The sequence below is a fragment of the Epargyreus clarus genome, unplaced genomic scaffold (genome assembly GCF_041222505.1).
Source record: "Epargyreus clarus isolate Ecla_fem2 unplaced genomic scaffold, WU_Ecla_fem_2.2 ptg000035l, whole genome shotgun sequence".
Classification (NCBI taxonomy): domain Eukaryota; kingdom Metazoa; phylum Arthropoda; class Insecta; order Lepidoptera; family Hesperiidae; genus Epargyreus; species Epargyreus clarus.
Genome location: NW_027332240.1, coordinates 1,148,527 through 1,162,714, shown reverse-complemented (window position 1 = coordinate 1,162,714; position 14,188 = coordinate 1,148,527). Strand labels below are relative to the sequence as shown.

Here is a 14,188-nt window from a genome sequence, read left to right as displayed (position 1 = left end):
ATAAATTATGTAAATAAAATAAGATATTTTTTTTACTTTAAAATGAACGCACTTAATTCAATGTAAAATTAATGACCTTTTAATACGAGATTCATTAATTACCAAAAATATAATATAGTTGTAGTCACAAATAATATTTTTACTAATTATTATTAAGTTTTTGTATAACTTTATGGTATTTTTTAACATTTTATGTTTATAAAGATATGGTTTTGATATCATCAGTACATTGTTATGATGAATGAAGAATGGCGGACGTTGTCATTATAGGATATTTGTGCACTTTTTTATTAATAAATGCGTGTTATGGTGAGTAATTGTGAATTAAAGAGTGTATTATTTTACGTGAAAGTATAACACATTGATTGACCAAGTTTTAGTTAACGAAAAATAATGAAAACTAAAGAAAATCGGGTGCTACTGTGCGTCCAGTTTCTAACCGTGTTTTATTATTGTTTTTCAATACGACGCACTCATAAAACGCGAGGTGTATTCCTTAAATAATGATAATAGTTTGACATATTCTGTAATTGTCGTGCTAAAAAGATAAAAGCCGGATTTTCGTTCAAATCAGGGTCTATTTTTATTGAACATCGATGATAATAAAAACATGTTTTATTTTCGTAATTATTTGTCCCATATCTCTACTGAAATTAATTTATGTGGCCGTATATATTAATGTGAGCGGTCAATTTATAAATAGAAGTGATTTTAGCTTTTAAAATGTGTATTAATTGTGATTAATTTACATGTCAAATAAATAATATAAACAGTAGTAGTCCAGTGGTTATGAACTTCGACCCCGTCTGCTATATAGTCCGTCTTCGAATCCATGCCATATATAATATGCATTACAAATAAATTGTCAACATAAAAAATGACTTTATCATATAATCTTTCTCTTTCATGTAAGTAAAATTTACGAATAATATGAAAATTATTTAAGATACAAAATTCTTATATTTTTAGGAGGCCTCCCGGGACCTGATGAGTCCTCTATCAACACACATGCTGAAAATCACCTCAAAGATGTTTCCATTACACTGGAAAAGATGATGGTACACCATCCAAGGTAGGTGGATAATATACTTGTGAATAACATACAAGTATAATATGCACTTTAAAAAATAAAGGGTAAAAAGGGATTTCAAAAGTATTGTTTTTATAATACACAAACACCAAAAGACCACACTGTCCACCTGTTGGTGCCATTACTACCCTTGGACATTTGTAATAAGAACGAAATACTAGTCCTTCATAAGGGTTGATACCAAATGCGCTGTTAACATGCTTTACTTGAAGACTACATTGGAATGCTCTATATAAGCATCTCATTTAGCACACCCTTCAAGCCAGATCACATCAGTGTGTGACCCTAGATGGGACATATTGTTATTAATTCAAGCAACATTTGTAATTGTATTTGGCTACCATAGATTGGTAAACTACTTGATAAACTACTCACTCCTAACAAGAAAATGTAACCAGTTTGGACGATTGAAATTGTCACTGTCATCTATTTTCGTGTTTGAAAAATATTAAAAAAATGTAATTTTTAGATCATTTACGAATGAAACAATATTTCTCTGCACTTTTTCTTTGATTTTGTGTCTTAACTATGTCAGCATTGGCCGACAGAATTGTCAGCCGTTTAAGCCATTTAATGGCTTCCTTCAATTACAAGGCGGTGAGATATCTATACTTATCTATGGTTGCTACTTGCAAGTTAATTACAAATTAGGACCTATCTTAAGGGCTGTTTGCAATTCTGTAATGAGATTTTGCTGCAGATTTTATTTTTCTAATTATTTGAATTAATGTATTATTTTGTATAAATGCTTGTTTATTTTTTCCTGCTGCTCAGGAAAAAGTTTCAAAAAAGGTAAAAAAACATTTTTGTAAAATATATTTTGATACATTTGCTTCATATAACTGTAAAAAGCCAATATTGCCATTCATGTCTATAAGCAAATTAATTAATTATTATTACTGGTTACACCACATTATTTATATATTATTATATCTCCTTGTAACTTTTGGATTGGATCTGATTATGTATTAGCCTAAACCTTTTGGCTCTTATGATAATACATAATCAGAAATACAAATACAGTAGACCCGCGGTAGTCCGTCCCCTGTCTAATCCGTCACCCCCTGTAAGATGACATGGTCTATTATTAATTCCATAGGTATGTATTGAATATTCTTTGACAATATTTTTGTGAGCTCCATAGCATTAATGATGTCATTTTTATAATAATTTGTTGGTTCTCTATTGTGTTATTTAATTTACTTTGACAAAAATAATGAAGTATGATTTGTACTCCAGAGTACATGCATCCATATACATATGTATATAAATCGGACTATGGGAGTATTATTAGGCAGTACTCTATAATCCGATGAATTCAATAGTCCGACACTGTTCTGCAAAATGATTGCTGGATTACCGTGGGTCTACTGTATTATCAAATAGGACCATTAGTGTGCATAAAAGGCACTTGGTGCCCTGGGAATGACATGGGGTTATATGGGAGTCTTATCGCACTTATGCCGCTTCAATAACGTCCTCGGCGTTGTATTGAGGACTCCAATGGGTCTCAACCGGAGTTCTGTAAGCGCGCTGCCCTATCGGGCTTTACCTAGATGAGTATGATGCTCGCGACACCGTATACTGGGTAATATAGCATGCGACCGCACATGCTGCCGTCGTTCTCGGGACCGGGCGGTTCGAGCTCCCACTCTTGCCGCCCGCAACCCTGAAAGCTCCCTTTTGGTCGTATTTTACGACAGGCAGGAGACATGGCTTTTTTTTTATAATATAGAAGTAGCAGACGAGCATGCAGTCCACCTGATGGTAAGTGGCTACTGCCGCCCATGAACATCTGTAATCAACCCCAGATCGGATTAGATATTCCTACCTGAGGTCGGCCACAGATGCGCCGCTACCCCTAAAGACTAAGCTGGAACGCCTCGGAAAAGTATGTCTCCCTTACCACACCCTTCAAACCGGAACACAGCAGCGCCTAACACTGCTGTTATTAGGCAGAAATAGGTGTGGCGGTGGTGCCGCCGGAGTCGAACCGCAAAGGGTAACCACCTTCAATGGTAGCCCTATTCTGGTCCCGGAACACGGCTGTATACCACGAGTCAATTCAATTCAACCCATCACCAATTCCACCCGCCAGATACAAATGCCACCAGTGCGAGCCGGCGGAGTGCGAGGCGGGTGTCGTGAAAACGTGCGACGAGGCGCTGTCGTGCTTCAAGGCGAGCGTGCGCGGCGCGGACGGCACGCTGCAGTACTCGCGCGGCTGCTCCACGCGCCGCGACCACTACCACTTCACGTGTAGGACCAACCAGCCCTCGGGGTAAGGACCACTAGGTAGACCACTTCACGTGCCGCACCAACCAGCTCTCGGGGTAAGGACTGTGCCCACACTGACCGGCCGACACGTGCGACGAGGCGCTGTCGTGCTTCAAGGCGACAGTAACTAGCCCTCGGGGTAAGGACAATTGTGTCTGCAATATACACTATGGTGCACCGGAGAGATCGGGTAGACTATCAGGTATGCCTGCGCAGGTACACCGGCCTGTGTGTGTGAATAGACCTGTGCAATTTTTAAACCTGTGCAGGCGACCGGCGCAAGGTCTAAAATCAATTATTTCTTGGGACATGGCACATTACCACTATGTGTCGGATTAACCAGCCCTCGGTGTAAGGACCATTAAGTGACCGCTAAGTAAGCACCTACGCTCACTGACTGATGAATTTAGTTATACTTCATGTACAGTCCAGTGCAAGCACCGGCTGCTTAGTTTTAATAGGTGATTACACTGGTTAATTGATATCCTAAAAATAGGTAAAATAATTAGCCAATCTAGAATTAAATTAAATTGCGTTTAAAATGTTTTGCCTAAGGTGGTGGATGTCGTTGCCCGAAACTTTGTTTGGACACTAAAAAACTTTCATTTATACTGTTTGTGCTGTAATGTCATGTGAATATTAGTATTGAATGTAAAAACTAAATTCATTGGCCATTTAAATATTTTAAGCAAGACGTAATTATAACATTTAAATTAACGTTTATTTCTCACCACAGCCCCCGCAAGCGGCACGCGGGCCAAGTGAACATAACCTGCTGCGCTCACGACCTGTGCAACGGCGGCGACTTCCCGCCGCTGCCGGGCGACGCGGCCGCGAGAGCCCTGCCGACCACGGGCTGGAAGCTGTGGGCCAGCGTGGCCGCCGCGCTGCTCGCTGTACTGGCCGTGGCCGCGTTGGCTGTGTTTGTGCTGCGACGGATGCACAGGTGAGATATGTAATTTTGTTTATTGCTTCAAACATACAAACACACAAACGAACAAACAAACAAACAAGAAACACAACAAAGATTTTAATTCACACTTCTTCCGATAAGCTATCATAAAAAATAGAAGACCATCTTCATAGAGAAACTAATGAACAAACTAAACAAAAAAAGATTTCTAACTGCACTTCCTCCGATAAACTATCACATAATAATAGAGTGTCTTGTTCAAATGTACAAGAAATATCATATTGTTCAGTGCATTGTATAGTGCACTGGAAAAATGAATAAACTATATATGAATAACATATATGAATTTATGTCAATTTACCAATGTAACACGTTCCCAGGTTGCGAGTGTCCCGCGCGGCGCTGTACAAGCTGGGCGCGGACTCCAACTACTTCTCCAGCAACGTCTACAACCCACAAGTCACCAGCGCATTTTATGAAGGTACTAGACCATTTTTATGCACTTTTCGTTATAAACGGAACAAATAATTAACCAAAATTTTACTGACTACGTAATTATTTTGAAATGTTACTATTTATTAAGTGCATGTATAATAAAATTACGGACTATGTTTGAATTAAATGGAACTAAAATAAATAAAATAATATGCTAACCAAAGTAAAAAATGAGTAATGAATAAATTTTTATCTATTACTATTATATCTATTATTATAGGAGTAGCCAACGAACATGCGGTATGTCTGATATGAGCAAGTCTTTATGTGCCCCTAGAGGCTAATACAATAAATAAATTTACATTCATCATCATCATCCATTACTGTCCCACTGCTGGGCACGGGTATCAGAATGTGAAGGAGACTTGTGCCAAATTTGCATTATCTTTATATATATATTTCTTATGTACGTGTGTATGTCACTGAACTCCTCCTAAACAACTGGACTGATTTTGATGAAATTTGTTGTGTGTGTTCAAAGGGACTTGAGAATGGTTTAGATTCACAATTTAGTCCGTGGGAAAAGGTTTTCTTAATTAATTTTTAATTCGTAAGTAGTTGCTGATTTTGGAATGTTTCACATTGGATTCGACAGACTTAGCCACCATCGTAGTTTCAAATATTCTATCTATTTTTCAAACCCGTAAGTGATAAGGGTTGTTCACCCATAACATTTTTTTATTTATATGGCAACAACGTTTGCCGGGTCAGCTAGTGTACTTATAAGTCAGGCAAATTTCTGATCATCAAAACGGCGGGTCGTCTTAGTTTAGTCAAAATTAGTATTAAAGTCAATTACAGAGGCAATACCACTCGGGAGTCTCGAGTGGCAATGCCGCTAATTAGAACTTTAGTTATGGCTTGTATGGAATTGATCATAGATGTCTATGGACAGCAGTGGATTTAGTTGGTAGACTGGATATTCATTCTTTACTATTATACACAAATAACTTCTGGAGTGCAATCACGAAGTATTCTATCAATACATTGATTGTAAAGCCCGCTCCACATTCTAGCGAGAACGCGAGAAAAACTCGATTCGTGTCGGCTCCACTTTCTCTTTTCTCGTGCTTTTCTCGCGTTCTCACGAGATTCTCGCGAGAATGTGGAGTAGGCTTAATTGTTGTAATGTGTCGTTTCCAGGTGTGGACGGCTCCCAGAACGGGGGCGGAGTCCGCGCGGTGGCGGCGGGCGACTCCACGCTGCGGGAGTACCTGGAGAGCTCGTGCACCAGCGGCTCGGGCTCCGGCCTGCCGCTCATGGTGCAGCGGACGCTCGCCAAGCAGGTCACGCTGCTCGACCGCGTTGGGAAGGTCGGTGGATTGTGGATTCTAGGGTTCTGCACCCAAAGGGCAAATGCCTAGGGCAAATAGTGGTGCAATGAGCACCACTCGCCGATATATGAAATTCCATCCACACCAATTGGACTCGTGGCGGTCCTCCACGGTTCGGTTTGCATGGACGTTCTTACCATGAACGTGTAAGATGTGGAATGAGCTTCCTCCTGAGGTATTCCCGGAGCGCTATGACATGGCATTCTTCAAAAAAGGTGCAAAAAGAGCTCTCCTTCAAAGCCAGCGATACATTGGCGACTCCTCTGGCGTTGCAAATGTCCATAGGCGACGTTGACTACTTTCCATCAGGTAGCACGTCTGCTTTATCGTAAGGCTCAAATATACAGGGTGAATTTTTAAAACGGGCCTTCAGGGCCAAGTCGGAAACTATAAGGATTAGCGAAAAATGCTGAAAGGAGTTACGAGGCCGATTTTGATAAAAACTAAAACTGCATCATTACTTTTTTAAAATAACTTTTTCCCTAGCCGGGAATCGAACGAGTTCATTTTGAAAAAAAAAATGCACCCTCTATATTATTCCACTATCTGATAGTGTTGCTTATAAGGATCAAAATCTGGGAAGTAATGATACATGACAAACTAAAAGAAAAGCCTCAATTTCAAGTAAATACATATTTTTTCATATTAATTTGGCAGTTAAGTTCCCGCCATTCATCAATTTAAACATTTCGTGTATTAACATTTTTTTTGGCTCAATGTTTCTAATCATTCGAAATGGACGTTTTGTTTCCCAATAATTTATATTTTTATGTCCGACTTAGCTAAGGTTATTTTTAGGACCATTAAAATAGATTTACTTGCTATGGGCGGAGTATCGTTTAATACAGATGTAAAGTTGACAATTTGCGAGAATTACTTTTTAGAGTCAAATCCGAGTGTTTACTAAAAAAAGAGATAAAGAAAATCATATTTAACGTTGAAACAAAGTTGTAATCAACAAACAATAAGAATTTACTATTAATCAGTTATCTATTTTCATTAAAAAATCAATTCTAAAAACGGCGGTAACTTATTTGCCAAACTATTACTATCTCATACTAAGCCGTATGTCATAGTCATAACATCGAATAATTAGTTGATTAACCAACAAATTATTCAATGGTATGACTTATGTCTGTTTCTAAAGAATTATACATAAATCATTTGTTATGTATAATCCTTAAGTATTAGTATGCCAATGTATGGAAAAATACGTATTTTCTTCAAAATTTTCCTTTTCCTTTAATTTGTCACATAACATTACTTCCCAGAATTTGATCCTTATAAGCGACACTATCAGATAGTGGAATAATATAGAGGTGTCATTTTTTTCAAAATGAACTCGTTCGATTCCCGACTAAGGAAAAAAATATTTTAAAAAACTAATGATGCAGTTTTAGTTTTTATCAAAATCGGCCTCGTAACTCCTTTCAGCATTTTTCGCTAATCCTTATAGTTTCGGATTTGGCCCTGAAGGCCCGTTTTAAAAATTCACCCTGTATATAAAAAAAATCCTTTATATCACGGCGTGCGTAAATTGACGTTTTACGCACGCTTCGCGTGCGCAAAACCCCCATTTCCGACCCCGTAATATAAAATTTTATACAACACGCGGACGAAAAATGTTTTTCTGACTCGTGTGATTGCAGTCCTCGCCTGCGGCTCGGCCTGCAAACTCACACTTGACAGAAAAAAATTTTTCGTCCTCGTATCGTAATGTACTATTATATCTCTGGCAATAATCGACGAAATAGAAGATTGTCGAAATTTTTTTTGACGTGTTGGTTACCCCTGATGTAGAAGTAAAATACAGGTAAAAAGTCAAATGTATTAATGTAGATATTGTGTGTTGCATCATCAGGGTCGTTACGGCGAAGTCTGGCGAGGATCATGGTATGCTGATACAGTGGCGGTGAAGATATTCTTCTCTCGCGACGAGGCGTCCTGGCGGCGGGAGACAGAGGTGTACAGCACTGTGCTGCTGCGACACGATAACATTCTGGCCTACGTCGGCAGCGACATGACCAGCAGGAACAGTTGCACGCAGGTGAGTGTAATGGGTGTGGCCGGCACCCGGACTATGTCGCCGAGTGTACAGTACTGTACAGCAGTTTGGCGCGGACTATACCACTATAATTTTCTTCTGAATGGTATTTTAGGCATACATTTTTCAAACTTATATTCGCATTAAATAATATGTACGTATCACTTATTACAATACTGAAGGAAAACATTGTGAGGAAAACCCTCAGGTTTTCAGGGAATTCTCAAATTCCCTGAAACAAAAGTTTTCAAAAGAAGTATATAATCCGCACGAAACTGGTAGTCCGCTCCTAAGTTGTTGCGAGTAGTAATACAATTTGCTATGGCGACGCAGCTCATTTCTATATTCAGAGCGGACTAGCAGTTTTACGCAGACTATACCAATCTACACTATGCCAATGACCTATAGCCCTTTAATCTGTGCTGGAGGCAGTTGACATAGATAATTTTATTTAAATAAGTATTAAAAAAAACAACATTTAATTCTTGTCTCGTCCACAGCTCTGGTTGATAACCCACTACCACCCGCTGGGCTCGCTGTACGAGCACCTCGCTCGCACCACGCTCTCCCGGCACCAGATGATGGTCATCTGCCTCTCCATTGTCAACGGGCTGCTGCATCTGCATACTGATATACATGGGACACAGGTATGTGGCTAAGCTATGAATTTTAATTATGCTGGTTTATACTGTCGACATGTATGATGGTGTATATTTTTAATTTTTTGCATCTGCACACATCCTTCGTGAGAGGGTGGTAAATACTGCATGGTTTAAATATATACCATCATACATATTAGTAGCGGATTGTAGCAAAGTAGTTTTAACCTTAAATTTATAATGTCCATTTGGTGAAGGTGGTAGAACCCTTTGTAGTTCAACTCCGGCAGCACTACCGCTGCACCTATTTCTGTCTAACAACAGCAGTGTTAAGCACTGCTGTGTTCTGGTTTGAAGGATGTGTTAAGGGAAACATACTTTTCATAGGCATTCGAGCTTAGTCCTCAAGGGTAGCGGCTCATCTGTGGCCGACTTCAGGCAGGAACATCTAATCCTACCTGGGGTTGATTACAAATGTCCATGGGCGTGTCCATGGGCAGTAGCCACTTACCATCAGGTGGACTGCATGCTCGTCTGCTACTCCTATATTATAAAAAAAAAATGTAGTCTCTATTTTTAAGCAAATTTATGTTAGATCTATTTGGAAAAAATTGGCTATTTCTTTTTAGTGAATATAATTTTTTGTTTTTAAAGTAGTTACAGTACATGAGTGCATGAGTTAACATAACAATACAGCCTAAAAATAAAAACAAAGTTTGACTATTTCATGTAAGTGATAATACCCTTTAAACCAAAGCGCAGGTAGTGTTTAATGCTGATAGTATGAAACAGAAATAGATTTAGTTATTATGCTGCTGCACTTGAACTAAGTAGGATTTTACTATCTAAATGTTTTCCATGTAAAGAAAATAATGAAATAGTTTTTTAAATTAGCATAAATTCTACTTATTTGAAGCAGCTTTTGTGGTACGGGAGACATATGTATACAAGGCATTCCAGCTTAATCCTCAGGGGTAGCAACACATCTGTGGTCAATCTTGGGTAGGATCTAATCTTATCTAGGGTTGATTATAAATATCCATGGCTACTTACCAAGTGCACTGTATGTTTGTGGCTTCTATATACTTAATAAATGTTCCCAGGGCAAGCCAGCGATAGCGCACCGGGACATCAAGTCCAAGAATATCTTAGTGAAGGTGAACGGGGAGTGCTGTATCGCGGACCTCGGCCTGGCCGTGACCCGGGCGCACGTGGCCGCGCAGCAGCAACACAACCCGCGCCAGGGCACCAAGCGGTACATGAGCCCCGAGATGCTGGACCAGACGTGAGTGGCCCGGAGCACTTGGTTTATAACTGAGATCTAAATAAATATAGATTTGTTTTATATAGCCGATTAACACTAACTAACAACGACTTATATTGACGACTCGTGTGGCGAAGCGGTCACCATACCGGTCTGACGCGCAAAGGGACACGGGTTCGATCCCCGGCCAGACAGATATCTTAATGATGAATTTAGATTTCTGTTTTTGGGTCTGTGTGTTTGTGTATTTGTCTATTTGTGTGTCCATGGCACCCACGACACAGGAAATCCTAGTGTGGGGCTGTGAGGGTAGAAAGCGTTTTTTTTAACACATGAGGTGATCAGGCCCTTTCTTTACGTCCGGATACCCTTCATGGGTTTCTCTCAGCCGCAGGGACAGCGGAGAGTATATGTAGGACTCCTCCCAGCTAAAACCCCACGGAGTTCCTCTGAACGCCCTTTGCCGGGACCACAGACACGCTAGTAGAACTAGGCTTTGTCCAGACAGCATTATCTTAAGCCATTATCTAACTATAAAGTTATGGTCATATCATGTAACTTAATGAAACATCGAAACATAAAATTACGGCTATATCATATGGTTTGACAAGGTCATCATCATCATCATCAACCTATTACTGTCCCACTGCTGGGCACGGGTCTCCTCTCAGAATGAAAAGGATTAGGCCATAGTCCACCGCGCTGGCCGAGTGCGTATTGGTAGACTTCACATACTTTTGAGATTTTTTTTTATAAATCTCTCAATTATGCAGGTTTCCTCACGATGTTTTCCTTCACCCTAGCAAGTGATAATTAATTTCTAATACGCACATAATTTTCGAAAATCAGAGGTGCCTGGGATTTGAACCTCGGACCCCTGGATCGAGAGACCGAGTTTCTTAACCACTAGGCTATCACTGCTCAATGACAAGGTCGCCTATTGGTAATTGTCCTATGTTTCAAAATGTTTTGTTTGGATGCGCCACTGGTGAGGTACAATCCTTACCTTATACCTCTACTTTTCCCATCTCCCCAAGCACCGAAAAGTGCTATAACTTTAAAATACTGTTCCAGCATGAACCTGCAATGCTTCGAGGCGTACCGCAAGTGCGACATCTACGCGCTGGCGCTGGTGCTGTGGGAGGTGTGTCGCCGGACCGGACCCGCGCCCCGCGCCGCCGCGCCGCCCTTCCACCTGCTCGCGCCCAGTGACCCCAGCTTCGAGCTCATGAGGAAGATTGTGTGTGGAGACGGGGCTAGGCCTGATACCCCTGATGACCCCCACCCGGTAAGCTCAAGTATTATTGTTAAAATATTGGATCGTGAAATACTTTAAATAATAAAATCTTATTTTCTTATCTCAGACACATCTTTATTTCACTAAATATTTGACAAGAAGAATAACTCAGAAAACATTACCAAAGAGTTAGTAACCTATAACAATACTTTTTGGATATAAAGATTATAATATTTACTTATTTACAACAATTATGTGTGAAGGATGGTGATAGAATCCTTGGGGTTCCACTCATCAACCACTATTGAAGGTGGTAGAATCTGTGGTTCGACACACCTATTTCTGCTTAATAAAAGCAGTGTTAAGCATTACTTTATTATACTGATGTCAAGGGAGACATACTCTTCCAAACATTCCAACTTAGTCTTCAGCAAGGTTGCTAATATAATCTTATCTTATTTTGGTTACAAATGTGCATAGGCAGCAGTAGCCACTTCTATTAGATGGACTGCATGCTTGACTACTACTCCTATATTATAAAATAAAATATATTCCGGAGGTACCACCGCCACACTTTCGGCGTCAACCCATTACTACCCCACTACTGATTACGATCTCTCTGATTACTCCATATGAAAGGGGCTTAGATATAGTCCACCACACTAGCCAAATGCGGATTAGTGGACTTCACACACCGTTCAACATATTTTTAATTTTTTAGTATTAATTCTAATGCAGATTTACATTAAGTAACATTCACAAAAGTAATAACAAATTCAACAAAGCCCTTCAAATTTTTTTATATTCATTCTAACGCACATTTTACATCAAAAGTAAGTTTTTAATTCAAAAAGTAATATCGAATTGTTGTTTCCAGACAATGGTGGGCATGGCGAACCTGATGCGGGAGTGCTGGCACCAGAACCCATCGGTGCGGCTGCCGGCGCTCCGCATCAAGAAGACGCTCCTCAAGCTGGCCGCCAACGACAACGCCATCAGGCTGAACGAGGACAACGAGGTCTCCGTATGAAGACAACTACAAGAGGACGATATAGCAGTGATAGTGACAGTGATATGGATGAAAATCTACAGTGCATTGATGAAAGTGTATGACAGTGATTGAACATGCCAAGGACTATTGAAAACAATAAGGTCTGTTCGCGACAACTTCAGAGCGGACTAGCAGTTTGGCGCGGACTGTACAAGAGGACGAAGATATATAACAGTGATATATGTAGTGACAGTGATATAGATATGATACGTGAATAGCACCAGAACCCGTCGGTCCGGCTGCCGGCGCTCCGCATCAAGAAGACACTCCTCAAGCTGGCGGCCAACGACAACGCCATCAGGCTGAATGACGACAATGAGGTCTCTGTATGAGGACACACAGATTGGTACAAGAGGACGAAGATATATGACAGTCATAGACGAATATATAGGAAGATATATAGAAGATACGACAGTGATATAGAAATGAGATGTCAATGAAAGTGCATGAAATGTATGACAGTGATTTAACATGACAATGGCTATTGAGGAAAATAAGGTATGAGGACACACATCTACAAATTGGTACAAGAGGACGAAGATATATGACAGTGATAGATGTAATGAAAATCTATAGTGCATTGATGAAAGTGTATGACAGTGATTTAACTGCTAGTCCGCTCTGAATATAGAAATGAATTGCGTCGCCATAGCAAATTGTATGACTACACCTGCTCGCGACAACTTCAGAGCGGACTAGCAGTTTGGCGCGGACTATACAAGAGGATGAAGACATATGACAGTGATAAACGTAATGACAGTGATATGAGGATAAAAATCTACAGTGCATTGATGAAAGTGTATGACAGTGATTTAACATGCCAATGGCTATTGAGGACAATAAGGTCTGTTTAAGGACAGACATCTGTTAAAAAGAATGGTATCTATTAAAGACAGGCATCTAATGACGATAGGGATTGTGGTACAGTAGTTAATTATTACAATGTATGAAGATGTGTGATAGATTTATATGTCTGTAACAAATCAGGTTGAGGACAAGTTCTCAAATATCTAAAAGGAGATGGATGAAGACTTTAGATTTTAGTCTCCAAAGCTAGATATATGATTGGGATGTATAATTGTATAATATTGTAACAGGGATAGTATATAAGTATGCATGACAGGTGTAATGATAGTGTTGTGTGTTATGGCAGTTAGCTGATGTGTTTTGGTTTGGGTGTGGTGGTAGATACTTATTAAGGTGGTAGAACCCTTTGTGGTTCGACTCCGGCGGCACCACCGCCACACCTATTTCTGTCTAATATCAGCAGTGTTACGCGCTGCTGTGTTCCGTTTGAAGGGTGTGGTAAGGGAGACATACTTTTCCGAGGCGTTCCAGCTTAGTCCTCAGGGGTAGCGGCGCATCTGTGGCCGATATCAGCTAGGAATATCTTATCCTATCTGGGGTTGATTACAGATGTCCATGGGCGGCAGTAACCACTTACCATCAGGTGGACTGCATGCTTATCTGCTAAACCTATATTGTAAAAATAAGATGTTTCAAATTAGTCCTCTGGGTAGCAAGGCATCTGTAACCAACCTCAGGACTTATCTGGGTTTGGTTATAGATGTCCATAAGTGGCAGTGACTTACAATCAGGTGAAATGTATGCTCTTAAAAAATAAAAAAACCTTATAATCTATTATCAATGTTATCATCTTCCATATTATGTAGCGTAATGAAAATATATTTAGTTATAAGTAGTTATATTGTAAAAATGTGTTTATTCTCTGTATAAACTTAGACTAGTGCCCATATATTGTAAAAATAATGTTAAATAAGTAAGTTTGTATTAAATTCTCGCGGCTATGTATGGAAATAAGTTTAAATAGTTTTAAGTATATAAAATTTATAAACAGCCATTGCAACCCAATATTCGTGTTAT

At 39.7% G+C, this 14,188-nt stretch overlaps 1 protein-coding gene across 1 annotated transcript; it reads left to right on the top strand.

Annotated features, from left to right (window-relative positions):
* The first annotated feature begins 167 nt into the window (after positions 1–167).
* Positions 168–13,607, top strand: sax (type I BMP receptor saxophone). Its single transcript, XM_073091928.1, has 11 exons — positions 168–309; positions 970–1,072; positions 3,189–3,371; positions 4,104–4,313; positions 4,661–4,761; positions 5,919–6,088; positions 7,971–8,156; positions 8,654–8,800; positions 9,856–10,037; positions 11,091–11,304; positions 12,131–13,607. Exons 1-11 carry the CDS (start codon positions 249–251, stop codon positions 12,281–12,283), a joined length of 1,710 nt encoding a protein of 569 aa, XP_072948029.1. The 5' UTR covers positions 168–248; the 3' UTR covers positions 12,284–13,607.
* The last annotated feature ends 581 nt before the right edge of the window (positions 13,608–14,188 follow it).

What these genes read in the sequence shown, in the direction of transcription:
- sax (XM_073091928.1), top strand. Translation starts at nt 249, where the DNA reads ATGGCGGACGTTGTCATTATAGGATATTTGTGCACTTTTTTATTAATA. An exon ending in ATTAATAAATGCGTGTTATG is followed by an intron (nt 310 to 969) that starts GTGAGTAATTGT and finishes TTATATTTTTAG; the next exon opens with GAGGCCTCCCGGGACCTGAT. An exon ending in AGGACCAACCAGCCCTCGGG is followed by an intron (nt 3,372 to 4,103) that starts GTAAGGACCACT and finishes TTCTCACCACAG; the next exon opens with CCCCCGCAAGCGGCACGCGG.